General features: G+C 40.1%; 1 protein-coding gene across 1 annotated transcript in view; it reads left to right on the top strand.

Moving 5' to 3' along the window:
- Positions 1-5,707: 5,707 nt before the first annotated feature.
- Lhcgr (luteinizing hormone/choriogonadotropin receptor) overlaps positions 5,708-25,431 on the top strand; it is a 55,204-nt gene continuing 35,480 nt past the window's right edge. The window contains exons 1-2 of the mRNA XM_026385757.2: positions 5,708-5,874; positions 24,948-25,019. Of these exons, the coding sequence (XP_026241542.1) occupies positions 5,708-5,874; positions 24,948-25,019 (239 nt within the window). The remainder of the gene's footprint in view (positions 5,875-24,947; positions 25,020-25,431) is intronic.

Below are 25,431 nucleotides of genomic sequence, written 5' to 3'. Positions count from 1 at the left end.
AATTATACATCAACAAGACATAACACTGCTAAATATTTATGCCCAAAACAATGGAGCATCTACGTACATCAAACAAACCCTTTTCAATCTCAAGAATCAAATAGACAACAACACAATAATAATGGGTAGCTTTAACATGCCTCTGTCACCACTGGATAGATTCTCCAAACAAAAGCTAAACAAAGAAGCTATAGAAGTAAAAAATATAATTTATAATTTAAACTTAACAGACATAAATAGAATATTTCATCCATCAATTACTGAATACACTTTCTTCTCAGCAGCACACAGATCCTTCTCTAATATAGACCATGTTACGTTAGCTAGCACATATGTTGGCATACAATGGTAATATTACCTTAATATATTTTTAATATCTGTGGAGTTATTTTGATTTATAATAACCCCACTATACTAATAAATGTGCCATTTAATTTTGAAATATTTGACATGTGGGGGTGGGGTTATATATAATTTAAGGTGATTCTAATATAATAAATCATGCAGGAAACACAGTCTGCATAATTTCAAATTTTAAATAAAAGTAATAGAAATGTTTTTTATATTGATTGTGTTGGTTACATGCACATCAAAACTCGTCAAATTGCATACTTCAAATATGTGCATTTTATTGTACTTCAATTTTATCTCAATAAAGCTATGGGGGGAAAATAGTCAAAAATAAATAAATAAATAAGAAACATCAGTCCATTACATATACTGTGGACTTCTTAGTGATCAAGAATGCATATTAAAAGTTATCAGAAACTCTCTAGTAAAGAATCTTCTTTAACTTTTAGACTAAATGTTCCTTAAATTTCTTGGGCTTTGATGTTTTTCCCTAAACACTAAGAATTAGCATAGCAGAGAACCATTAGGTATCCTGTGGTACAAACTTTGATTAATTCTACATTAAGTTTTTAGAAATCAAATCCTATTTACCTATGATTTATATCATCATTTCAGAAAGTTTTCTCTTTTTTGTGTTGGTTCTAATATTTTAGCTTGAAATTTAATTTCTAAATCAAGGTCACAGTTTTTTAAAAGGCCTTACCAAAAAATGAGAAGAATGTTTGGCGAATTATTTAGCAAAATGAAGCTTCCCGAAGAAAGGGAATAACATGGTACTCAATATTACCTTTTGTGCACTCAATCACTCTCATTCACTCATTCAACTACTTATTACCAGAACCAGAATGATGCAATGGGGAAAAATTCACTGAGGATGCGATGAGTCCTGTGACAGAGATAAGAATTAAAAAAGACTATTTCTCTCCTCTCTGGTAAGGGGTGAGGAAGTAGACAGGTCAAAAAAATCACAGCAAAGCTGATAATGGAAATCAGGATTTCTGGTTGCAAGTGACAGAAATCCAACACTGCCGCCTAGCTTAAGCAAAAGAGAGAATGCATTGTCTCATTACTTGAACTCAAATGTAGAACTGGCCTCAGATATGATCAACTCCCTGGGGTCAAAGGACATTATCAAGATTCCTTGCCGCCATGCTTCTCATCTGTATTGTCATCCCCAGAGCTTCAGTCATTGCCAGTGCAGACAGGCTTTTTCCATGAGACAAGGAGAACAGCAGACCCCAATTTATTTCAGATTCTTTCAGCAACATGACCAAAAAAGATAAGTCCTCTTCTCCACATCTTTCTCGGTCCACCAGTTGCAGAGAAGTATTCTTGAGTCCCAGACTAGTCATCTCATTCTAATCCACACTCAATCCCAGGACCAGACCCAGGTGCTTAGGCACTGGAGCCCCAGGTTCCTCTCCCACAAGAACTCCCAGGGTGGCATTGGAGGTGACATAATTGTTCACATCTCTGGTTTCATACTGTGTAGGCAGTAAAATGGAGATGAAATTTCCCAAGCAAGAAACAGAAAATTTGCATGAAATTTCAGAGTGTAAATTTTAGGGGTTATCTTTTTAGTTCTCCTTGCTTGGATTTGGATTTTCTTGCAGGTAGCAAGGTAATCAGCTCAAAGACATAATGTATTTATCTTTTCTTACACATTTTCTTACACCCTACATTTACCTTTCCTTCCAAGAGACAAGTGAAACCACTGTTTTTATGAGAGAAGCAATATCAGCTATAGTACAAACAGGATATGTGTTCAAGAATCAGAAAACCAGGGCTGTGGATATAGCCCAAATGGTAGAGTGCTTGCCTTTTATGCACAAGGCCCTGGGTTCAATCCCCAGTACCACAAAAAATAAATAAACCAGAAAATTTTGACTATTCTTCTTAAGAGATTATTATTATTATTATTATTATTATTATTATTATTATTATTGATTTGTTAACTTCCTCCAGTTCTTAATTGTGTGTGACACAGTATGTCTTAGTGGAACATCAAATGCTATTGAATTTTGACCTAGGAAGGTATAAAGAAAATAATTTTATGATCTTATGATAATGCTTATTCAAAAGATAAATAAATAAGTAAATTTGAATAGACTGTTACTCAAAGAAAAAAATTTTAGCAACACAACCAATTGAATAATTTTAAATATTTAAACACAACACACACAAACCTGCATGTTTCTTTAACAATGCAATAAAATACTTAGGCTTTGTTCAAAATTCTTTATAAGGATTCTTGAACTTTGTCTTCCTAAGGCAAATTCAGTTTAGCGTTCCTGCAACTGTGCTCTGGGAACCCTATACATCAAAATTACATGGAGGTGCTTATTAAAGCGTAAATACATTGGCATACCTATTGAATTAGAATCTTTTTGGGGAAGTCCCAGGAATCTTGTTTAAACTTTGTAAATGACACTTCTGCACCATAATACATGAACTCTCTTCTAAAACTTTGGGAGTTTAATTAGGATTTCTGGTTGTAGTGTCAGATATTTTCATTTCTTTAAGATGGGATAAACTTCTTGTGAATTCCATGAACTTCATTTTTTCAGGAAAATGTAATTAGCAATCCTATGGGTCATGCTGTTTTGAAGTTCTGCAACAATAGTAGCTATAGGCATAGTTATATAAAACAGAAGTCCTTCAGATTTAAAAATACTCTAAGTAGGTCACATATTAATGAGTAGGAAAGGTAAATTCCATTATAACAAATATATAACAAGCAATTCAATGTGATATTCTTATAATGGGTACACTGCAGGAATTGACTGGTGATAATTAAGATCCAACTGAAATTAATCATAGCAAAATTTAACAAAACTCATTACAGTTGTAAACTTTCTTCCACGTGAACAACCTCACCTCTTTATAAACAGAATTTTACATAAGGCAAGCTACAAGGAGTTAATATACACACTTCAACTTCTCCCCTCAAGAATATGGCAGGAGCTGCAAAGTTCAAAGACCCTGTCTCTAAATAAAAATGCAAATGAGTCTTAGGGATTATGAAATAATTCCCTCCTACAAATAAAGAAACCAAAGATCAAATCACATGGCTGATGACAGAGCAAGATGGAAAATCCAAAAGTCCTGATTTCCCAGTCCTTCTCCAACCAGTGTGTATAATTAAATAATTCCTCCTGAAATAGCCACTGTTCTCAAATATGCAATATTAGCTGAAAGCAAGCATTTTATATAAACACAACAAATAAGCTATGGAGTAAAAAGAAAACACCACATAAAACATGAGACTTGAAATAAATTCCACTCTGCTACCTTGAATTACTCATTGCTTCTTTCTTGTAATTCAGGCCACACAATACAATCATTTAAAAAGTCCAGTGCTACCTCAACTTCCCTACCAAAATCTGACAAAGCTAAAACAGAAGAGACAATGTGACCCCAAAATAATCATGGATAATTACTTGAGGTTTATGCAGATAGATGCAGTATGGTTGAGAAGAAACCAAGCAATGTTGTTAAGTTCTTATAATTTAAGCATCTGCTATAGACCTGAGCTTGGGTTTCATTTATTTATTCTATTTCTTAAAAAAAATCAATTGACAGGAAAGCAAAATTCTACCTCAAATTACAGTGTATTGTATTACAGAAGAACTACTGAGCTATATTGAGTCAGAAAAGTCACACAATGGAAATGACATTGGCTGTGTCTAGAAGTGCAACCAGGAGTCTATCTGATGGAATAATGGGAAAGGAAAAAAAATCATTTCGAATATTGAGAAAACATATGCAAGGTATATAAAGTATAAGTAATCAGATAAGCACTTGGAAAGAGAGATCCAGAGAAGACTATATTATAGACAAAAGCATTGATTCTAGCTTGGCACAGTGGTCCACACCTATAATCCCAGTAGCATGATTGGCTGAGTCAGGAGAGTTGTCAGTTCAAAGCCAGCCTCAGCAATGGGGAGGTGCTTAGCAGCTCAGTGAGACCCTGTCTCTTAATAAAATGCAAAATAAGTCTGGGGATGTGACTCAGTGGACAAATGCCCCTGAATTTAATCCCCAATACCCTCCTACAAAAAAAGCATTGATTCTGTGCCATTAAGCACAATGTGGCCAAAGCCAAATTATTTTCTAAAACAATAATAATCTACCATCCTTGGCCAAGAGACTGGTGACTGAAGGAGAGTATCTTTGAGAATCAGCTTCAGAAATAAATCTAGTTTTATGTTTCCTGTCTGGAGAGCTTTAGACACCCTCCCAGCTCTGAAAGTCCACTTCTTCAAGCAAGACTTCTAGGATTCCTAGAGTCCAAACACAATCCTTGGAAGAAAAAAAAGCTTAATGATCAAATTAGAGGCAAAATTATACATCCCATGGTTACCATAAAATCTGATCTCTTTTCAAAGCCCCTTGGTATGTAAACTGTATAGCAGTATTTTTGCATTGATGAGAGACAGTGGATGATATAGCTAAGAGTCAAACAGGAGTTCTCTATTTATAAGTTGTGTTTTCTTTTTCTTTTTTTCCCTCCCCCCTCCCCCAGGGAAGTCACATACCTCTTGGGACACCATCTGTCTTACAGTAAAAGCCCTGCAAATTTGGCATGAACCTCAAGCATGATGCAACGCAGGGCACCTGTCATAGGGTCTATATTGGGCCTTCCACTGGGGCAGCTGAGTTATGTGAGGACTTACCATATAGAAGCCATAAGGAATATAAAAATAAATCTGAGTTGAATTTTGCTCTCATGGAACTCACAATCTCTAGTTGAGGTCACAAATAGCTATCCTGTAAGGAGGAGAGCAGTTACTACAAGAGAAAACAGAGGAATCACTGGGGAAGCTGGGAAGAGAGAGAACTTGCAGTATGAAGGGACTTGGTCGGAGAAAAGGAACTAGGATCTGGCGTGGAGCCTGAAGAAGAGAAGCTTCTGAGAAGGCACTTTCACTCCTTCCACGTGTTTGCAAGTATCCATCTGACCCTCTCACGGATGAAATAAGGAAGTGCCACAGATCACTCAACTTCACCACTGCAGTTCTGCAGCAGAGCAGAATTGAGAACTCCCCACTCTTCACCCAAAGCATTGGCCACGTATCACTCTGCCTCCTAAAACTGGGACCATTTGCAGGTGTCGAGGACAAGACGCGTTAGGGAAAGCAGCAGAAAGACTGTGATGGGGCAGTTGACTAAGGTTCCAGGACCGGGAGAAGGGACTCAGCTGGGGCGCTGTGAAAGGGGAGAGCAGGGGCGGGCCAGGGGACAGTGGGTGGGAGGGCAGACCGAAGGGCGGGCAGCTGGCGCGGGCCGCCCTCGGGCTGGGGGCTGTCCAGGACACTGGCCCAGGCTCAAGAGCCGGCACTCAGGCTTGCTGGCCATGGGGCAGCGGTCCCCAGCTCCGCGGCTGCTGCTGGCGCTGCTGCTGCTGCTGGTGTTACCGCCGCTGTCCCAAGCGCTGCGCGGGGCGCGCTGCCCGGAGCCCTGCAACTGCGCGCCCGACAGCGCCCTGCGCTGCCCCGGCCCACGGGCCGGCCTCACCAGACTGTGAGTACACCGCGCTGCCCTCCCACGCGGGACCCTCGCTCACTCCAGGCCACCTGCCCTGCCTACTTCTTTAGCCCTCTTTGCTGAAACCTGGGAGAAGGATGCTTCACCCTATCAAACTTCCCCTTTAGGGTGATAATACTCCTAAGGTTGTCTGTCACCCAGTTCCCCTGGTAGCCCAAACCCGCACTTTCTTCATGTTCGAAACCAAGGCAGGGGGCATGGAACTGCCCAGAAGCTCCAAGAGACGTCCTGCTTTCTGCCTCTGCGGAAGCGAACCTGGGTGCAAGGCTCTTTAATCAGCAGTGGTCGCCGCCAGAGAAGTCTTTGTGTGGTGTTTGAGCCTGGGCCAGCCAGGTCAGTGGGCTCTGCCACCCTATGGTGCCAGAATGGAGTGCTCAGCCCCTAGGGCCAGGGTGACCTGATTTATCAACAAGGATGCTGGCGGGCCTACTCCTCTACCTGCTTCCTGCTGAGCATACAAGTCCCTGCCCTGGCCCTGCCCCCAGATATTCTTGCACTTCAGTCTAGTAAGCTAAGCACTGAAAGGCCTTGTGTCTAGTTCCTAGTATGCCCCCACCTTCACACCCACAGACATGATTAAGGGAATGTGTGTATCAGCAAGCAGGTGCAGGAGGCTTTTGTTGAAGTCATAGGGTAAATAGGAGGAGGGGACCATCAGGTCTCCTTTCTTCCATTTAGAAAAAGGTTCCACATATTACATGATTCTATTTAATATGAATAACTGGATAGACTGAAAGTAGATCACAAGTTCCTAGGGGTTGAGCAAGTTGGGAGGCAAGCATTACTGCTAACAGGTGTGGGGTTTGGGATGAGGGGAAATATCTAAAATTAGATGGTGGTAATGGTTGTACCTGAACATACTAAAAATCTTGATATTGTACACTTTAAATGGGTGAATTTTATCTTACATGATTTACATCCCAATAAAACTGTTAGGAAAGAAATGTTGGGGGTGGTATCCAAAACACATCCTGGCCAGGAGGTCTTCAATATGTTTTAACTACTTGAGACAACTGGATTCTATGTTGGGGATGGAAAGAGACCACCCCCATCTTCTTTGGACCCCAGCTGCCAGTCAGGGGTCTGTTCCTGGAGGAATTCACCCTCTCCTCAGGGCTGGACTTTTCCCTGTGGAAGAATTAATGGCCTTCTGGGAATAGTTGTGGTTGAGAGAAACAGTTTAAGGGTTGAGGGGTTTATATTAATTAGTTTCCATTAATTATCTTGTCAGCTCCATTCCCTGAAGGTGATGACCATGCTGATAGAATTTGTTTCAATCAATCAACAAATCCATGGAACCTGCCTTCCAAGTTCCAGCCCTTGCCCTTCCGTGACAATCCTCCTGTGTTTCTCTTATGAATGATCGTGCCACTAATGGCAGTTTTCACTTGCTCAGTGCTTACACAGATTAGAAGAAACCACGATCCAGAGAGATAGAATAACTTGCTCAAGGTCCCATAGCTATTGAATAGCAAAGATAGCACTTTATCTATTAATTATCTTTTTATATCTTTCTTTGTAAGAAAATTACCTCTTACTTAATTTAAAAAAAAAAATACAACTTCTCCAAGTTTGGTACTGGGTAGAGAAACCCCTGTGGCAGGGGAGAGGTAAGGAATGGGTGAGACAAATCCTAGCTCACCTGAGATTCAACTTTTCACTGAGATCTCACAAAGCTGACATATTTATGCTGGCCTGAGGGGGGGGCCCTTTCCCTGAAAAAAAGCTGAAGAAAAAACAAAAAATCAAAATACTCTATCTCATTGTCCCACAGCATGGTTGGAAAAAGCCTAGAACTAGAAGCCATTAAAAGATTTGTGTGTGTGTGTGTGTGTGTGTGTGTGTGTATTGAAGCCAGGGTCTCATACATATTAGGCAAGCACTCTACCACTGACGTACATCCCCAACCCAACTTTTATTTCTGAACATATTTTTTTGCAGTACTGGAGATTGAACTCAGGGATTGGCATATGCTGGGCAAGTGCTGTACCTCTGAGCTACATCCTCAATCCATCCTCAAGATTTAACAGTGCTGACTAGAGTGAGGGGTAGAAGTGGGAGACCCACACAATAAAAGGATAGGTGGCAAGTCTGGTTCTCAAACAGGAGTCCCTTCTCCAAGCTATGAGGCTTTTTACTATCCACAAGGTATTCTGGAGAAATCTTCTACTTCCTCCCTCTGCGGGCTCCATCTTAACATCCATCCCTACCTCCCAACATCCTCTCCTAGACATTTGGAGCCTTAAACCAAGCATGATAACCTTCACAAGGTCATCTTTAATGTGGACCAGATGACTGAAAGGTGACCTTGTCTTTCAGGTGAGAATCCAATAGAGGCAGAGCCTATGTAGGATAACTTTTGGCACAACACAGTGACTGCAACATCCATATGACAAGAGTAATATGTATGAAGCAATAGGAAAGTTTCTATTCAAGGCAATGTTTCTCAAAGTGTGATCTGGACCAGCAGCATGAGCACCTAGGAAATGTTAGACATGTGTTCTCAGGACCTACTCCAATGAACTGAATCTGAATCAGTGGAGGTGGCACCTAGTAGTCTGCACTTTGGCAACTCCTCTGGGTGATTCTGATGTGTGCTCAAGTCTGAAAAACAGGGCACTGGTTTTTTGGTTAGTTGGTTGTTTTTTGTTTGTTTGTTTGTTTGTTTTAATCCAGGGGCACTTAATCACTGACAGGTTGTCACTAAGTTGCTGAACTGGCCTTGACCTGTGATCCTCCTGCCTCAGCCTCCCAAATTGCTGGGATTACAGGCATGTGCTACCATGCCCAGGCATTGTTCTTCATAGATATAATCCTCCTGGAGAGCAAGAAGTATATTTTAAACTTCCTACAGCCATACACTTTCCTTCCCCATCTTCCCCCTACCTACCATATACACAAAACCTACTTATTGCAAAAGGCAATAAAATTAAAACCTTAAAATCAGAAAGAGATGAAAAATAAGCAAAATGGAGGAAAGTTTGTTTTATTAAAACAGGAATAGAGGAAGGAAAAGGACAGACTGAAGATACAAGGGATGAGGATAGAGTCATATTTATTGGAGGAAGATCTCAACAAGAAAGTAGGGAAGCAGCAGTTTAAGAACATAAGGGAAGAGATGATTTTGAGAGAGCAGGGATAGCTCTATGTCCTGGGGAATGGAGATGGATGTGCAAAGGATAACTCAGTGTTACCGCAGAGGGCAGGAAAAGTGGGCAGGCTCATGCTGACATCCCCTGTTCTTGATGATGACTGAATAAAACAGTAAGTAATCATTAAGTTGTGAACACCAAGTTTTCAGGAGTTCATAAAAAGAAGAGAGCTGAAATTATGAGAAGAGTGCAGTCTTGTACTAATTTATACATAGGGTTTGGCTCTGCAGAGAGAAAGGGAGCACCCCAGACTCTGGGGGTTGGGGGAAGCAAGTACCTCAGAGCATACTGAAATTCATCAGCATCCATCAGTAGATGATTGTTTATGTCAGTCATTTCAGGTCTTGATAACTCTACTTTCTAAGACCTTCATCTATTTGGTTTAAAAAGTAGAATAAACAAGTGCAGGAATTATAATTGCTTGTCACTGATGATCCCACTGCTTGAAAATTTTGAAAATGGAACTACTCAAATTGTTCATCTCTTTCCTCACCTTCCTTATTTTATTAACAACATAGGTATTTAAAATCTAAAATATGATACAAGAAATAGCCCATATTTTCACTTGTTCTAATTGATTTTAAATTTTTTCATTTCCTTTCTCTTTCTTATTAGTTCCAGGCAAATGGAAAGAAGGGGGGCGAAAATCTCACCTTGCACATGGTTATATAAAGATCTTTGTCTCTATGACAACAGAAAGGTTGATCTGCTTGATATGGAAACAGCTTCTGAAAAATCTGTTAGTAAGAAAATGCTAATAATAATTGTGGCAATTTATTTTTGAATGTTGTGCCTGCTAAACAGAGACGAAACTTTTAAACTATATTGTAAGATACAATCCAAAGACTCCGGAAGGATAAAAAGTATGTATCCACCAGTCCAGTGTCCCTCTTCTTCCCTGAGTGTCTTCCTCTTCCTTGGAAGTCAGGGTCCCAAACAGCACTTCAGGCTGTAGAAGTAGGCACATATGGAGGTGGTGGCTTCTGTCCTTGAAGCGGCAACACACCCCAAGAGACTAGTCTAGATGGGAAAAGAGAAGACAAGGCTGTAAGGTTTCAGAGAGTAGGTCAGTCACTATAACATGAAGTCCCCAAGGGATGACTTCATGGGCCAAATGTGAAGAAGATAAACCTTGAAAGAAAGAAGGGAAGAAGAGTCACACAGAAGAGTCCTTGCTGGGGGCTGGGGTTGGGGCTCAGTGGTAGAGCGCTTGCCTAGCATGTGTGAGGCATTGGGTTAGATCCTCAGCACCACATAAAAATAAATAAATAAAATAAAACTATTGTGTCCATCTACAACTAAAAAAAAAAAAAAATTTTTTTTTTTTTTAAAGTCCTTGCTGAAAAGCAAAGGAAAAGGCTGAGTGGACTCTTCCCTCTTCATGCTTCCCCCAGGTTCTCTGGGGGGAACTTTTTTTTTTAAGGGAAGATAAAAAGCCATCAGAAATCTTTGAATAGTTTCTCAGAGGGCTGTACAAAAAGAAAATGGATTCTATTATGTAATTCTTGACTAATAATAAACTTTCAATAAAAGTCTTTCTTGGGTGGCTGGTTACAAAGACATTAAAGCCATGATTAGGAGTCACTTCCCCATGAAGCCTTCCTGGATGGCCACCACCAGAAAGTCCATGCACCACTCCTAGCCTCCAGCTTCTCCCTCAATAGGTTTGCTTTCATAACCTGCACTTCATGCATTTTTGCACATATCCTACCAGAATATAACCATTTGGTCAATGTGTACCTGTTCTGCTGGAGCAGGATTTTTGATCTCCAGTATTTTAACACTTGGGACCAGATAACTGTTTGTTGCAGGGGACTGTTTTGCACATCCTAGGATGTTCAACAGCATTCCTGGCCTCAAATCACTAGCTGCAAGTAGCACTGCCCTCCCAAATTGTGAGAATCAAAAATGTCTCTAGATAAATACTCCTTCAGTCCTTAGTTTTAAATCAATGTGCTAGAGCCCTCTGAGAAACTATTCAAAGATTTCTGATGGCTTTTTATCTTCCCTTTATCTGAAGAGTCCACTCAGCCTTTTCCTTTGCTTTTCAGCAAGGTCTTAATAATGTAAGATTCCCAGAATTTTGCATTTATTATTATTAAAGGGTTTACTGAGCTACATGATGACTAAAATGAGCAGACAACTACAAAGGAACAAGGAATTAATGCAAAAAGGAAGCGTGTTTGTTAACTAGCGTGGTACCATATTTAAGTGTCATTTCTTAAATCTCCATCATAAGAATGGGAGATGAAAGGGTGCTATGGGAAGTGGAGGACGTTCTTTGTGTTGCAGTTTATGTCAATATCCAGGTCCTAGAATCTGCAGGCTCTCAGTCTGTCCTATAAATGGGAAATAACAGATATACCAGCTGCAGAGAAGCAGACCTTCAGCTTACCCTTATTAGTAGATCCCATCTAAATGTTTTAATTTTGGTTGTTTGTTTTTAACTCTCTCAAGAGGGAAGGCTTAATCCCCAGCCAATGATTCCTTAAAAACAAAGAAACCAAAAACAAACAAAAATACCAAGGGAGCCTGAACCAAGATAGATGGGTTCCCAGTGCAGGATACCAGGTTAACAGACCCCAGGAAAGCAGCACAGTACAGAGAGGAGCCTAGCAAGCTCTTGCAAGAAGAATAGTTTGACCTATCCTCAGCTTCCCTGCAGCTGGGCCAGAAGAAAAATCTCAGATTTCAGAAAGTTCATGTCCCACTTTCCTACCTCACCCCCTTCCTTAGAAAGAAAGGAAGGAAGAAAGGAAGAGGGAGAGAAGGAGAGTGGGAGGGGAGGGGAGAAAGGTACAAGGTAGGAGTTGATCTTGAACCTCAATTCTAATTCAGCCCTCCCAGCCATGCTTTTGAGACAATTCTTAAACCTGGTTGTGCTAATAAACTCCTTATAGGAAGCTTTCGGAGGGCCAAATTTTATTAGTTTAAGCATCATCTTTGGGGACATGGTTGTGGTTCAGTTTTAGAACGCTTGCCTAGCACGTGTGAGGTTCTAGGTTCGATCCTTAAAATCACATAAAGAATAAATAGAGAGATAGATAGATAAATAAAAGTATTGTATCCATCTACAACTAATTTTTTTAAAATCATCCTCTTGGGAAAAGTGAATGATGTTCACTAGCAGGATACTAAGAAACAAGCAAGAGCTCCCAAAATCTCAGTGAAGTATAGAGCCAAAAAAGTTCACACCCAGATCCCTTTGGCATTGGATCCAGCTTTCCCTTAGAAAGCAGTGATTGCTTGGGATTCTTCTTCATTGTTGTTTTTATTACAAAAGCAGTAAATCAGGTCAACTCAGAGATCAGCTCTGCTCCTTTACATACCTCTATCTTCTTCCCAAGCCCTTGATTTGGCTTTCTTTCTCTCCCTCCTTCCTTCCCTCCCTTTCTTCCTTCCTTTCTTTCTTTCCCAGGGATTCAACCAAGGGATGATTTGCCATTGAGCCACATCCCCAGCCCTTTTTATTTTTTGAGACAGCCTTCACTAAGTTTCTTAGGGCCTCCCTAAGTTGCTGAGACTGGCTTTGAACTTGCAATCTTCCTGACTCAGCCTCCTGAGTTGCTGGGATTACAGGTATGCTCCACCATTGACTTCTTTTCTTGAAATGAGGTGACAGAGGTCTCTTTCAAAACTATTTTCTCCCAGGGTGGCTGCACCACATAGTGCATGTATAACTCTGAGCTTACTCATGGGACTTTGTTGTGGTGGTGGTGGTCCTAGAATTGAACCTAAGCTATATCCCCATCCCTTTTCCCTTTTAATTTTGAGTCAGGGTCTCATTAAGATGCCCAAGCTGGCCTCAAATTTGCAATTCTCCTGCCTTGACCTCCCAAATAGCTGAGATTACAGGTGTGCACAACTGTGCCCGGAACATGTGAGGTTTTAAAGCCAGTTCAGTCACAGTGATAGAGAGAGGCCCTTTTGCTCAATTGCAGATCTGAGAAGGTGGGCTCCATGGAACCATATATGCTCTATTCCTGCAGTTCCCTTGGTTCAAGAAAAAAACAAACACTTAACGCCAATTTTAGCAAATTTCCCACCAGCTTTATATATAGAGAGAAAAAAATTAAAATAATCCTACCTACCATGCAGGTGGACTCTCTGATTTGGTGGGCAGCTTCTAACAACTTCTATACTGGATCCTCATTATTCTTAGCTTCGATCTCACTGGGAGATAACACCCCCCCCACCCCGGCAGCAAACCACTCAGAGCTCTTCTCTGTGTGGCCCTGAACCATAGTTCTGTAATGCCACCTGAGCTAAGCTCAGAAAAGTCCAATTTATAAATAAAACGCAACTTTTTATCCCTTGCTGCTGTTACATCTGTCCTTGGCTCTGATGCAATGAGATTATGCCTGGGTTCCTACTCCTTCTCATGACCAGCAGCACACAACATTCCTGAGCCCACAGGGGTAGGAATTCAGGTGTGAGTCTAACATGGGCCTCAAAGTATCTGATCAGTAAGACAAACACAAGGCAGACCTGACTTCTAGCACCATTAGCATTCCCTAATTTGCACTGTAGGTTTTCACTAGTGACAAAACCTCTATGCTCTGTTTAAAAGGGGTGTGATGATTGCTGCCTCTGAGTGGGGCCTGCTAGGATGAGAATAAACAAGACTATAGTGCCCAAATTAGTAGGAAATAAAGGTTTCACATAACCATAAAGTGGTATTGTTACAGTCTCATGAGGCAAAGAAGACTGAAACCCACTGCCCATACATGAGGTTGAGTAGTAAATACCTATTCTCTATCCGGGGCAAGCCTGAAAAAAGGAGTTTTGTTGCTAGAAGGTGTTAATTAGAGAAAATTACCCACTAGGTCTTCTCAACCTGTGGGTGAATAAGTTAGAATGTCAAAATAGCAGAGGTCATTATTGCCTGGAGTCTAATATTCTGGCCTTTTCAGCTCAAACTGCATTGCCTCTGAAACATCCCTTCTAATACCTACTATAGGTTGTTTTAGTCCAATCTGCACAGTAGGGCATCTAAGGCCATTCTGTATCTTTTCCTTTCCCCATTCCCCATCACTAAAGCTCAGGCTGGACACAAAAAAATCTTCAGACCAAACTTGCTCACCACTCAGGAACTATGCTCTGAAATGTACAGGATCCAGACATTATCCCTGCCCTCCAAGAGCTTACAGTCTTCCAACCATAGGAGATGAAGGCCCAGTTCTCAAATCACTGCAGGAAATGCAGAAGGTGATAAAAACTAGCAAAGGTCAAAAATCAGGTAAGAGTTCAGACCAGGAAGCCATCCTTTGTAGCCACAGTAACAAAGGAAACTTGGTGGAGGGTTAGTTCTTCAAGGCTCACTTTTTATCACAGCAGGTGGCCAAGCAAACAAGCAAATGTGGTGACTCCATAAATTCATGACTGGCCTTTGACACCAGCTTAGAAAGGCTGTTAGGAAATCACAATGCAAAGCCTTCTATTCTCTCTCTGACCATCAGCACGTGCTCTGTCTGTGTTGTGAACATATGATCAATGGAACAGAGGAATACTTCACCATGGAAATTTGGGGTGGGGCTCTAGTTAAGGCTTTTCTCATGTGCAAGAATTAGAAATCAACTCTGACAAATTTAATCATAAGAGAAAACTCAATGGAAGGATAAGGAGGTAGAAGGATGCCAGCAACAACCGAAGAGAATCTGGCATCTTAGCAACAGGAGGTCAAGGAAATTTTCTCTAGATTCCACCTTTTAAATGAATCAGTTCCAAAGACCTCCTTTCTGTCTCTGTATTGTAAGTTTTCAATTCCCAAGAAACAAACACACACACATACACACACACACACACACACACACACACACACACGGAGCATAGAATCATCCTGCTCCATCAATGAGATTTTTCCACCATGGTGCTACCAGTAATGGCATACTTCCAGAAGAAAGGGGTGTTTTTGAGCCAAGCAACCACACAAATTGGTGTCTACCAGAACAGATAAATTAGTGAAAAGTGAAGGCACATATGCCAGTAATTTCAGGTACATCAAACCCATCCTCCAATTAATTAAAAGTATATGGTATGTCAATAGCAACCAGCATTTACACACTCACTCAAAAGAGGAAAACAAATCTTTTTAAGTGTGGAACAAGAAAAGCTTGTAATGAAAGGGCTTCCTGAAGCATATCTGCAATGTCACTGCCCTGACAACATAATATTCTCTGCTTCTGAAAAATATTTTTGAGAAATCATTAGAAATGACACAGACATTCCCCAGGGAGAATTCAACATGTAGTTTTATTTACCAGAGTTATACTTTTCATGTTACATTATTGCTGGAAGAATTAAGGGCTAGATTGGGTTATTTTGTTTTGTGTCTTTAGAATACTTTAAAAGGTTTTGTGTAAGGACTTAGGTATGTTTACCATTTTCCTCTGAGGCTTTATACTTTTAAATTAGTTGCTGCACAAGTAACTTGGAAAATCCATTATCCAGGGAATCTTCTTAACATTTTGGTTAACATGACAATTCACAAACTCCACCACAGCAGCTTCCTTGGTGTTCTGGAATGGCTGTCTTGGAGGAGAGTGCAAATTGCACTTTTCAGTAGGAGGGTTCCAACTGATTGAACTTTTTAAAATCAATGAGCAATTGCAAACTCTGTAGAATGGTTTGCTAGAGCTAAAATATTTAATGGAAGATTGTTCTTTATGATTTCTCTAAAAGGCTATCAGGGGCTTATCTTAGTCCAAAAGAAAGATACCAAATGGGAATGTCTAACCTTCTTCACAGTTGTCCTGTATGTAATCAGTGGAGAGTCAAGACACAGAGACGAGTCATAGGAACTTCATAGGCTGAAGAGTGACTCATGACAAAGTCAGTTCCAAGGTACAGGATCCACCTACCTACTTGCCAAGGAAGTAGATGTCATGAGGTGTAGCAGAGGTAGCTTAAACTTTTTACAATGAGTTGTTGTAAATTAAACCACTTACTGAATTACTATCTTGTGCTAGATGTTGTACCAGTATTATATAAACATTTTCTTATTTAGGCTAAAAATATATATATATATTTAACACATTCTATAGATTTGGAATGAAGCCATGATTTGAATCCAGGCATTCTGGTTCTAAGAGAGAAAGCAAGTGCAGTTATATATGGAAGATATATTACCCAAAGTATATGACTTGAGATGAACCTTTACCTAAGAGTAGAATTTGACCAGCAGAGAAGACTTGAGATGTGCATCATGGTGGTAGAAACAGTACGAATGAAGGCAGGAAAAATGTGAGGTGAGCTCAAGAAGCACAAATGGTCTGATTGTCTGGGGAAACTGTCCAGTAGAAATAAGATGTGAGTCTAAGGTTGTAGCTCAGTGGTAGAGCACTTGCATAGCATGTTTAAGACACTGGATTTGATTTTTAGCACCACATAAAAATAAAATAAAATAAACATTGTGTCCATCTACAGCTAAGAAAGAAAGAAAGAAAGAAAGAAAGAAGATGTAAATCCTTTTAAATTTCTGGTACCTACATTGTAAAAGTTTTTGAAAGGTGAAACTAATTGTAATACAATATTTTATTTAATCCAGTATGGGCAAAATATTATCATGTCAATATGTAATCAATACAAAAATTATTAATAAGGTATTTTACATTATTTTTTCAAAGCCTAGTATTATTTCATACTTACAGCTCATCTCCATTCAGACTGGACATATTGAACAGTACAAGTCTAATATAATGGTTACATGAACAGAGAGTATGTGATATAACTGACAAACGAAGAATGAAAATTGAATGAAAGACCGAGACATTTGTAGGAGCCAAGGGGAAGCACAAAAGAGACTTGAGTACTAGAATGACATAGAAGGAGCTATCAGAAAGAATGATCTAGACCAGGCAGGGGAGAGCCAGAATAGAGAAATAGAATAGGAAACCAATTAGGGGCCCTAGAATAGTCAAGGTTGAGAAAAGAACGGCCAAAAGTAGCAGTGGGTAAGGACTAAAGCAGCCAGAACCAAGAGACAAGACAAGAAAGCAAAATCCACCAGAGACAAGGTATTCAATGGTAGAACAGAGGACATGGTAGTAAGCACCTGGTAAATTCTCAAATAAGTTCTGGCGGTAGGCAGATGGGGTGGGGGTGGGGGTGGGGAATGCAACAGTAGACATTAAGCACAGAGGAAGACAGAAAAATGAGAGAAAAAAAATACTCTGGCTGTCTCCAAAGATTCAAGAATAGAAATTTGAACTGCATCCTCAAGTTGAAGACTGGGCACAAACCCTCAATAACCGAAGGTTAGGTTTTCACAGGAAGAAGAAAGCACTGTGTAATAGAGTGTATCAACAAACACCAAGTGAACAGTGCAGATGTGATTTAGTTGGCGGAGGACACCATACTGGACCAGGAAGAAATGACCTAGATCTAGTCCAGCTTTGCCCTTAAAATTACCATGTGCTTTCAGGGAAATCATTTCACCTTTCCTCACTTAAAATTCTTCCTCTGTAAAGTAGAGGCTTGGACCAAAAGGACTTGTAAGCAGCCCCTTCACTCTGACTCCATGAGCCTAATACAATCAGTGCTTCAGGCTGTAGTCAACTGATAATCAAAACCTCTGGGCTATATTTTTAAGGAACATTCCAAAATTTTCTGATGTAAAGTTTATCATATTGGATGTCCACCTATACTGACTTCATATTTCAGTTAACACTGAAGCCTTAGCTTCCTCTAGGTGAATACTGAAGAGGCTAATAAATGAAGACATTGCCCATAATGAAGTTACTAAACAGATGAGCTCAAAGTCTAAAATCATTTGAAAAGGTGAAAGTCATTTTTATTTCATTCTAAGATGAAATCAAGTTTATTATAATTAGTGAGCAGGTTTGAAAAGAACACAGTAATTGTAGCTGGGGATATAGCTCAGTGGGTAGAATGCTTGCCTCACATGCACAAAGCCCTGGGTTCAATCCCCAGCACTACCAAAAAAAAAAAAAAAACAGTAATTTTAGTAAGTCTCTTTTAAAAGTAGAATAAGATCTTATGTAATAAATACACAGGAATTAACATTTCTTCAAATTTAAATAAATAAAACCCCTTCCATTTCAATAAGTTCATGGGGCTGAGGGCTTTGGCCTTCTCTGATTTTTCTTTTTCCCTCCCTTTGATTTTATATTTTTTTAAAATTCAGGTGTAGCCCTAGCAATAAACTAATTGTCTGTGGAAAATGGATGGATGTTTGTGCTGTCTTAAATTGATAATATAGATGGTTTTCTTAAATAATTAGAAGGTAGTGAATAAAAATATTTCATTTCTGCCATGTGTTGGACAGAGGAAAAGCAAGGTACCAAAGATGCACACACTCCCGGGCTTTGAGGATTCCAGATTAACACTGGATGTCTTCCCTGGCTCTCTTCTTTCTCTGGAGCTGCTCAGCCTATGGGCTTTAGAGGGTGGTCCTGCCCTGAGAACTAGCTTGCACTCTGGGAAACCAAGGACCCTACAGTTATAATTTACTTTCTGCAATACCTGTCTTTAAAGAGAGGGGGGAGGGAAGAGGAAAGATCTGTGTGTCTATTGAACCCTACTTTTCATTCATCTAGGGAATTTGCTATTTAAAGGAATCCCTGTAGTGAATCCTTCTGTAGAACAAAGAACCCTTTGATAATGCAAATGTCTCTCAATTGATAGGTTTTTATAAGCAAAGATTTCCAAACCACAGTTTCCTTGAAGAGGAGACACAAGAGCCCTCCTGAAGAGTAATGAAGCTCTCCAGCTTTGAGGATTAGTTAACAACTTAGTGAACTGGACAAATTGACTCCTTCCAAGGTCTACTATGCCATTAAATCCAAAAAAACAAAAAGAAAGATCTAAGCCCCATCTCTGAGGACCTAAGAGACATTAGAAATGACAAAGGAGGATATAAACTGACATTATTTTCAAGATAATTAGACTTATCTGAATACTGTAAATTTCACCAATGCTGGGCTCTGGCACAGGTAGGAGCTTGGCAATTTGAGTTGGCTAGGATGGAGATGACATCAGTTGCCCAGGTGAAAGAGTTATTAGAAGGAGCTCAAAAATAGAACTGTCCTGAGTAAGCCCACCTTGAGATAAAAGGGCCACACCTTTATTCTGCACACTGATCACTCATTAGATGAGGGCTGCTCAGGAGAGAAGATATAATCCTTGATGAGATAGCAATGTTAGAATGAAAGTATAATTTCAGGAGAGCAATTTAGTTGAGGGTTTCTGCCACCCACTCTCTGAGCAGCTGGGAGAATGAGCCTCTGTACTAAAGGGTGATTCTGACAGCCTACCAGAGCATCCACTAGAGGAGCTAACTCAGCTATACTAGGTAGCCCCACCACAGAGTCCCTAACTGTGCCAGGAGGCCCAGTCTGAAAGTCTGAATCCATCAGTGAGAGATACTAGGTTGATTCTAACAAGATAGTAACTAGGAACTGGTCAGGAGCAGCAGTGTTCCTTTAAGAACAGAGATGCAGGGATTGGGAATCTGGTGATTGGGAAGAAGGGAAGGCAGGAACTAGTTGGAGCCCCACTCCTAGATGGACTTGAGGGATAGCAAGCAGTCTTCAGGATAAGGAGTCAAGGCAAATGTAAGCACCAACATGGCATGGGCCATGCCCAGGGCTTCATCAGAGTCATAATCAAACACAAGACTCCCCAGATGAGAGGATGAGGTGACTTCATTTCAATCCTAAGGAGTAGAGACTACTTCTACTTTAACTCTAATCCACAAATGGAAGGATTGGGGACCTGCAGATGGGATTAATGAATAGCTGGATATTTCAGAGTTTATGACACTAAGGCTGCCTTAATCATCCCATCAAAGCATTTTTTTTGGGGGGGTTGGTACCAGAGAGTAAATTTAGGGGGCATTCGACCACTGAGCCACATCCCCAGCCCTATTTTATATTTTATTTAGAGACAGGGTCTCACTGAGTTGCTTAGCACCTCACTAAAGCTGGCTTTGAAATCATGATCCTCCTGTTTCAGGCCCTAGAGCCACTGGGATTACAGGTGTGCACCACCATGCCTGATGCCTGACTCACAGTAACTCTCTCTCTCTTTTTTTTTTTTTTTTTTTTTTTTTTTAGAGAGAGAGAGAGAGAGAGAGAGAGAGAGAGAGAGAGAGAGAATTTTTTTTAATTTTTTTTTATTGGTTGTTCACAACATTACAAAGCTCTTGACATATCATATTTCATACATTAGATTGAAGTGGGTTATGAACTCCCAATTTTACCCCAAATGCAGATTGCAGAATCACGTCAGTTACACATCCACAATTTTACATAATGCCCTATTAGTAATTGTTGTATTCTGCTACCTTTCCTATCCCCTACTATCCCCCCTCCCCTCCCCTCCCATCTTCTCTCTCTACCCTATCTACTGTAATTCATTTCTCTCCTTGTTTATTTTCCCATTCCCCTCACAACCTCTTATATGTAATTTTGTATAGCAATGAGGGTCTCCCTTCATTTCCATGCAATTTCCCTTTTCTTTCTCTTTCCCTCCCATCTCATGTCTCTGTTTAATGTTAATCTTTTCTTCCTGCTCTTCCTCCCTGCTCTGTTCATAGTTGCTCTCATTATATCAAAGAAGACATTTGGTATTTGTTTTTTAGGGATTGATTAGCTTCACTAAGCATAATCTGCTCTAGTGCCATCCATTTCCCTGCAAATTCTATGATTTTGTCATTTTTTATTGCGGCATAGTACTCCATTGTGTATAGATGCCACATTTTTTTTATCCATTCATCTATTGAAGGGCATCTGGGTTGGTTCCACAGTCTAGCTATTGTGAATTGTGCTGCTATGAACATCGATGTGGCAGCATCCCTGTAGCATGCTCTTTTAAGGTCTTCAGGGAATAGACCGAGAAGGGCAATAGCAGGGTCAAATGGTGGTTCCATTCCCAGCTTTCCCAGGAATCTCCAAACTGCTTTCCAAATTGGCCGCACCAATTTGCAGTCCCACCAGCAATGTACAAGAGTACCCTTTTCCCCACATCCTCGCCAGCACTTGTTGTTGTTTGACTTCATAGTGGCTGCCAATCTTACTGGAGTGAGATGGTATCTTAGGGTGGTTTTGATTTGCATTTGAGAGAGAATTTTTAATATTTATTTTTTAGTTTTCGGCAGACACAACATCTTTGTTTGTATGTGGTGCTGAGGATTGAACCCGGGCCGCACGCATGCCAAGCGAGCGCGCTACCACTTGAGCCACATCCCCGGCCCTCACAGTAACTCTTAATAGAGTTGATTATTACTAACATAATCCACTAGTGAGGTTAGAACCCTCATGACCAATCAACATCCACCTTTGAACACTGCTGTAATTGGGGATCAAGCCTTCAACACATGTGCTTTTTTTTTGGTGGTGGGGAGGGTCATTCCAGATTCAAATTATAATGGTCTTCCTCTGTTTTAATTATTTATTTTATCCCCTTCTCCCACTTCTGTTCCTCAACTCACCATAGACAATCAATCCTAACATATGTTCATGTGTTTTAAAATTTCTAAGGTTTTGTGTGCAGGTAGTTTAATTCTGCAAATAGTGTTATGTATATCAAATTAGTTGTTTCTGTCACTCCCATGATTCTAAGATTCACCCAAGCTGTTCTGTGTGCCTTCAGCTTCCAAGTGTTCATCTACTTGACTAGGTATGTACTGTGTACATTGTACCTGCACCCTTACCCAGGGATGGACACCTAACTCCCGATGCCACAATGTGGTCAAGAAAATTCTTGGGGCTGGGGATGTGGCTCAAGCGGTAGCGTGCTCGCCTGGCATGCGTGCGGCCCGGGTTCGATCCTCAGCACCACATACCAACAAACATGTTGTGTCCGCCGAGAACTAAAAAAAAAAAATAAAAATAAAAAAAAAAGAAAATTCTTGTATAGGTCTCCTTAGGAATCAGTTTAAAATTTTCTCTGGGATGTAAACAGGAATGGAATTGTAGAGTTATTTAGATAATTGTTCACATTGCTAAAAGTTTCTGGCATCTTGGGAAGAATAATAGAGGCATCCATCAGAGAAGGAAGCACCTACAAAGGGTGTAAATTGCAATGGCCCTTAACAAATCACATCTGGACTAGAGGAATCACTTTTCATGTTCTATAGCACAGTGGGTTAACTATGGTTGACAATAATTCATTTAATATTTCAAAACAGTTAATAGAGAGGATTTCAAACATACCTGTCTGAGGTGATAGATATGCCAATTACTCTGATCTGGTCATTACACATTGTACAGGTGTGTTGAAATGTCACCCTCTACCCCATAAATATTGAAATTGCTACATGCTAATTTAAAATGAAATATATTTTTAAAAACACAAGGCAATTCAGATTACACTATGAACAAATTTAAATATAGGAAACAATACTTAATGCTGAGCTATTGCTCCAATTGAAGACAAATCAAAAATGGAAACAAGACTTCTTGAAATAAAAGTATTAAGCAATGGAAAAAATGTTTTGAATTCACAGAGTCACATTCTCCATGGTGCCTCCTGGGAACACATCTGCTGTGAAAAGCACATGTACCTGCCTCACCCCGCTTCTCTCCCCACTCTCTGGCCCCAAGCCTCTTTCTGCACCCAGCCACATACTCCAAGATGTCAGTTGTTTGATCAGTGTCCCTCTTTAGATAGGGACTCTTATTTTCACTCTCATTATAGCTGCCTTTCCCACTCTGCAGCGTGGACATCAACTCTACAAAATTTCATCTTGCACCAGGGCTGTTCAATAGTCACTGGGGACAGCCAGTGCATGATCTATAGCTTCTCTCACTTCTGTCTGACCTTTGCTCCTCTTCCTTCATCCATACATCAATCAAGAGCTCAGGCAACCCCCTGGCGAATCTGAACCAAACTGTTCTTCTGGGAGCAGCAAGCTCCCATTTAGGGGAACAGGCTGCCTGTTGAGAGGTGCCCCGGCTTCTGGGCTCCATTTACATGAATAAACACCTCTGAAGAGTTTGGTTGAAGCTTTTATGTAAACACTCTCCAAAATATGTTCTGCACTGCATTATCCCCAGCAATAAAGATTCTGGAATCAGAATTTGGCTGTCAGTTTTATTGATGTTGCATGGGGTACAGTAGAATACAGCTTTCTCTTCTGGAAATTTATTGGCTTGGCAGTGCAGAAAGCAATAAAACTGTGTTTTTAATCAGTAAGCCAAGCAGACATGATTCCAGAAGAAATATAGGAAGCAAACATGCCATGGCAAGAAGATTTCTCCCTCCACTATCCCTGTTCTTTTCAGATCCCCAGTTAAATAATTTGGGGTTTTGAATAATGTGCTTGGTGGGACAGTCATCAGGAACAGAATCAGAGGACCAGGTTTGGATTATTTCCTCTAGGTTGTATCATCTCTAAGAAACTGTTGAATGAAAGCACTCTTCTGAAATCTCTAAAACTCCTCTGTATTAGCTTCAAGAGAGGAAATGCTGGTAAGCTGCTTTGAGAGAAAAACAGAGTGTGACGTGCTTCCTTTCAAGAGAAGCAAGGATGGAGTGCTTGTCCTTCCACCTTACTCACCAAGAGACAATGGGTTAGGAATCACTTGCTTCATTTAGCCCAGTACTGCACATTGGAAAAGGCATTCAGAGTCAGTCTGCTTGGTTGTTACCTTGTCCACAGTACCTAATTTCTTTCTGACCCAATTTCTTCTGCTATCAAAATGGAAATACCCCTTCATGCCACTGTTGCATGAATAAAATAAAGTTGTAAGTGGGTATATGTAACAGAATTACAACGTAGCAAGTTCCTTCTAATGCCTCACTGATTGATACTTGCTCATCACAGAGGACTTGTTTCTTCTTGAAAGCTAAGACAGTCCCTGCTGTGTAGACATCTAGAAAAAATGAGACAGCATCTCCCCACTCTGTTCTCATATACCTGATAGTCACTGGATTTCCACTTGAAATGACCTGATCCATTCGCTTCCTCTTTGCCAGTCCTGAGCTGAATCTTGAACCACTGGAGATGCTTGATAAATGGTTGACTGTTCATCTCTAATTTGCGGAAGCTTTCTTATGCACCTCTTAACCTCAAGATCCTTTAACCTTCCCATATCATCCTGAACTGGTTTTCCTGTTGCAAACTGGAGCTCTTTTCTCAACTCCTATGTCTTGTACAGCTTTCACCTCAATTTTATGAATACTCAAGTTGTTCCTGTAGATGTTAGTGCTCTCATAGACATTCTCCCAAATGATGTGAAATTCCCATGTGAATAAAACCATAGGAGCAGAGTGGCCTGGTTGGGACTATATTGAAATGGCTGCCTGAAGAAGATAGGTTAGGTGGAAAGAGGCCATTACTTAGGGAATCTTCCCTTCTCCTACCGGCATGGTTCCCAATTGTATTTTCACCATTCATTTCTCCACTGTATCTAAAAAAAAGCTTCTTATTTCATCCTCCCAATCAGTTCTACAGGACCACTCTAAAGCCATTTATTAACTATTTACTTGGTTCGAGCCTTGACTTTACAGAGGTAATCTTGATTAATTACTACAACAATCCTATGTGATAGGAATTACTATTCCAATTTTGTTGATGACAAAAGAAACAGAGGGCTTAAAGAACATGCTCAGGGTCACATAATCAGGAGGTGAGACAATGGAGATTTGATCCCAGATGCATCTAATCCCAATGTTCATGACCGTAACCACCCAATTACATATACCAAGAATAAGTCATGGTATATCTCCTTATTGATATGTTAGAATACTCAACCTGCATCCAGTTGTTACCTCTGTAATATCTCTCTCTCTCTCTCTTTCTCTCTCTCTCTCTCAAACACACACACACACACACACACACACACACACACACACACACACACTTTATTTATAAACTTAAAAGGAACCCAGTCTGAAAACTTAAACTCTTGGCTTTTCGTTTTTCTTTTCTAGATCACTCACTTATCTCCCTGTCAAAATCATTCCATCTCAAGCTTTCAGAGGACTTAATGAGGTCGTAAAAATGTAAGTAAGATATTGCATATTAAAAGACATTCATAATCAAAATAATGAATTTTCTTCTAAAAACACAACTGAAAAAGAATAATTTTTCTAGGAGAGAAATAGTGTTTAGGACACCCAAGTATTTTTATCTTCATAATACAAATAATATCTAGGGGCCTTTGAAGAAAAGGTATGATTTTCAAGAGTCATTAAAATCCAGATAATTAACCTTGGTTCAAAGAATTGAATGCATTTTGATAAGTGATGATACACTTTTTAAGCAAAAAACAAGATATATTTCAATCATAAAAATTCTTCTACTAGAACAGCTATTCCCTTGTGTCACATTTTTAGATAACTCCCACACAGAAGAAAATGTGTTAGAAGTTTATTGTGCATCAGAAGATAATCTTTGTATCTAAAATATAATAAG

This window comes from Urocitellus parryii, chromosome 12, assembly GCF_045843805.1.
Source record: "Urocitellus parryii isolate mUroPar1 chromosome 12, mUroPar1.hap1, whole genome shotgun sequence".
NCBI lineage: Eukaryota > Metazoa > Chordata > Mammalia > Rodentia > Sciuridae > Urocitellus > Urocitellus parryii.
The sequence above is the reverse complement of the archived record's forward strand: the minus strand, read 5'-3'. Positions and strand labels throughout refer to the sequence as shown.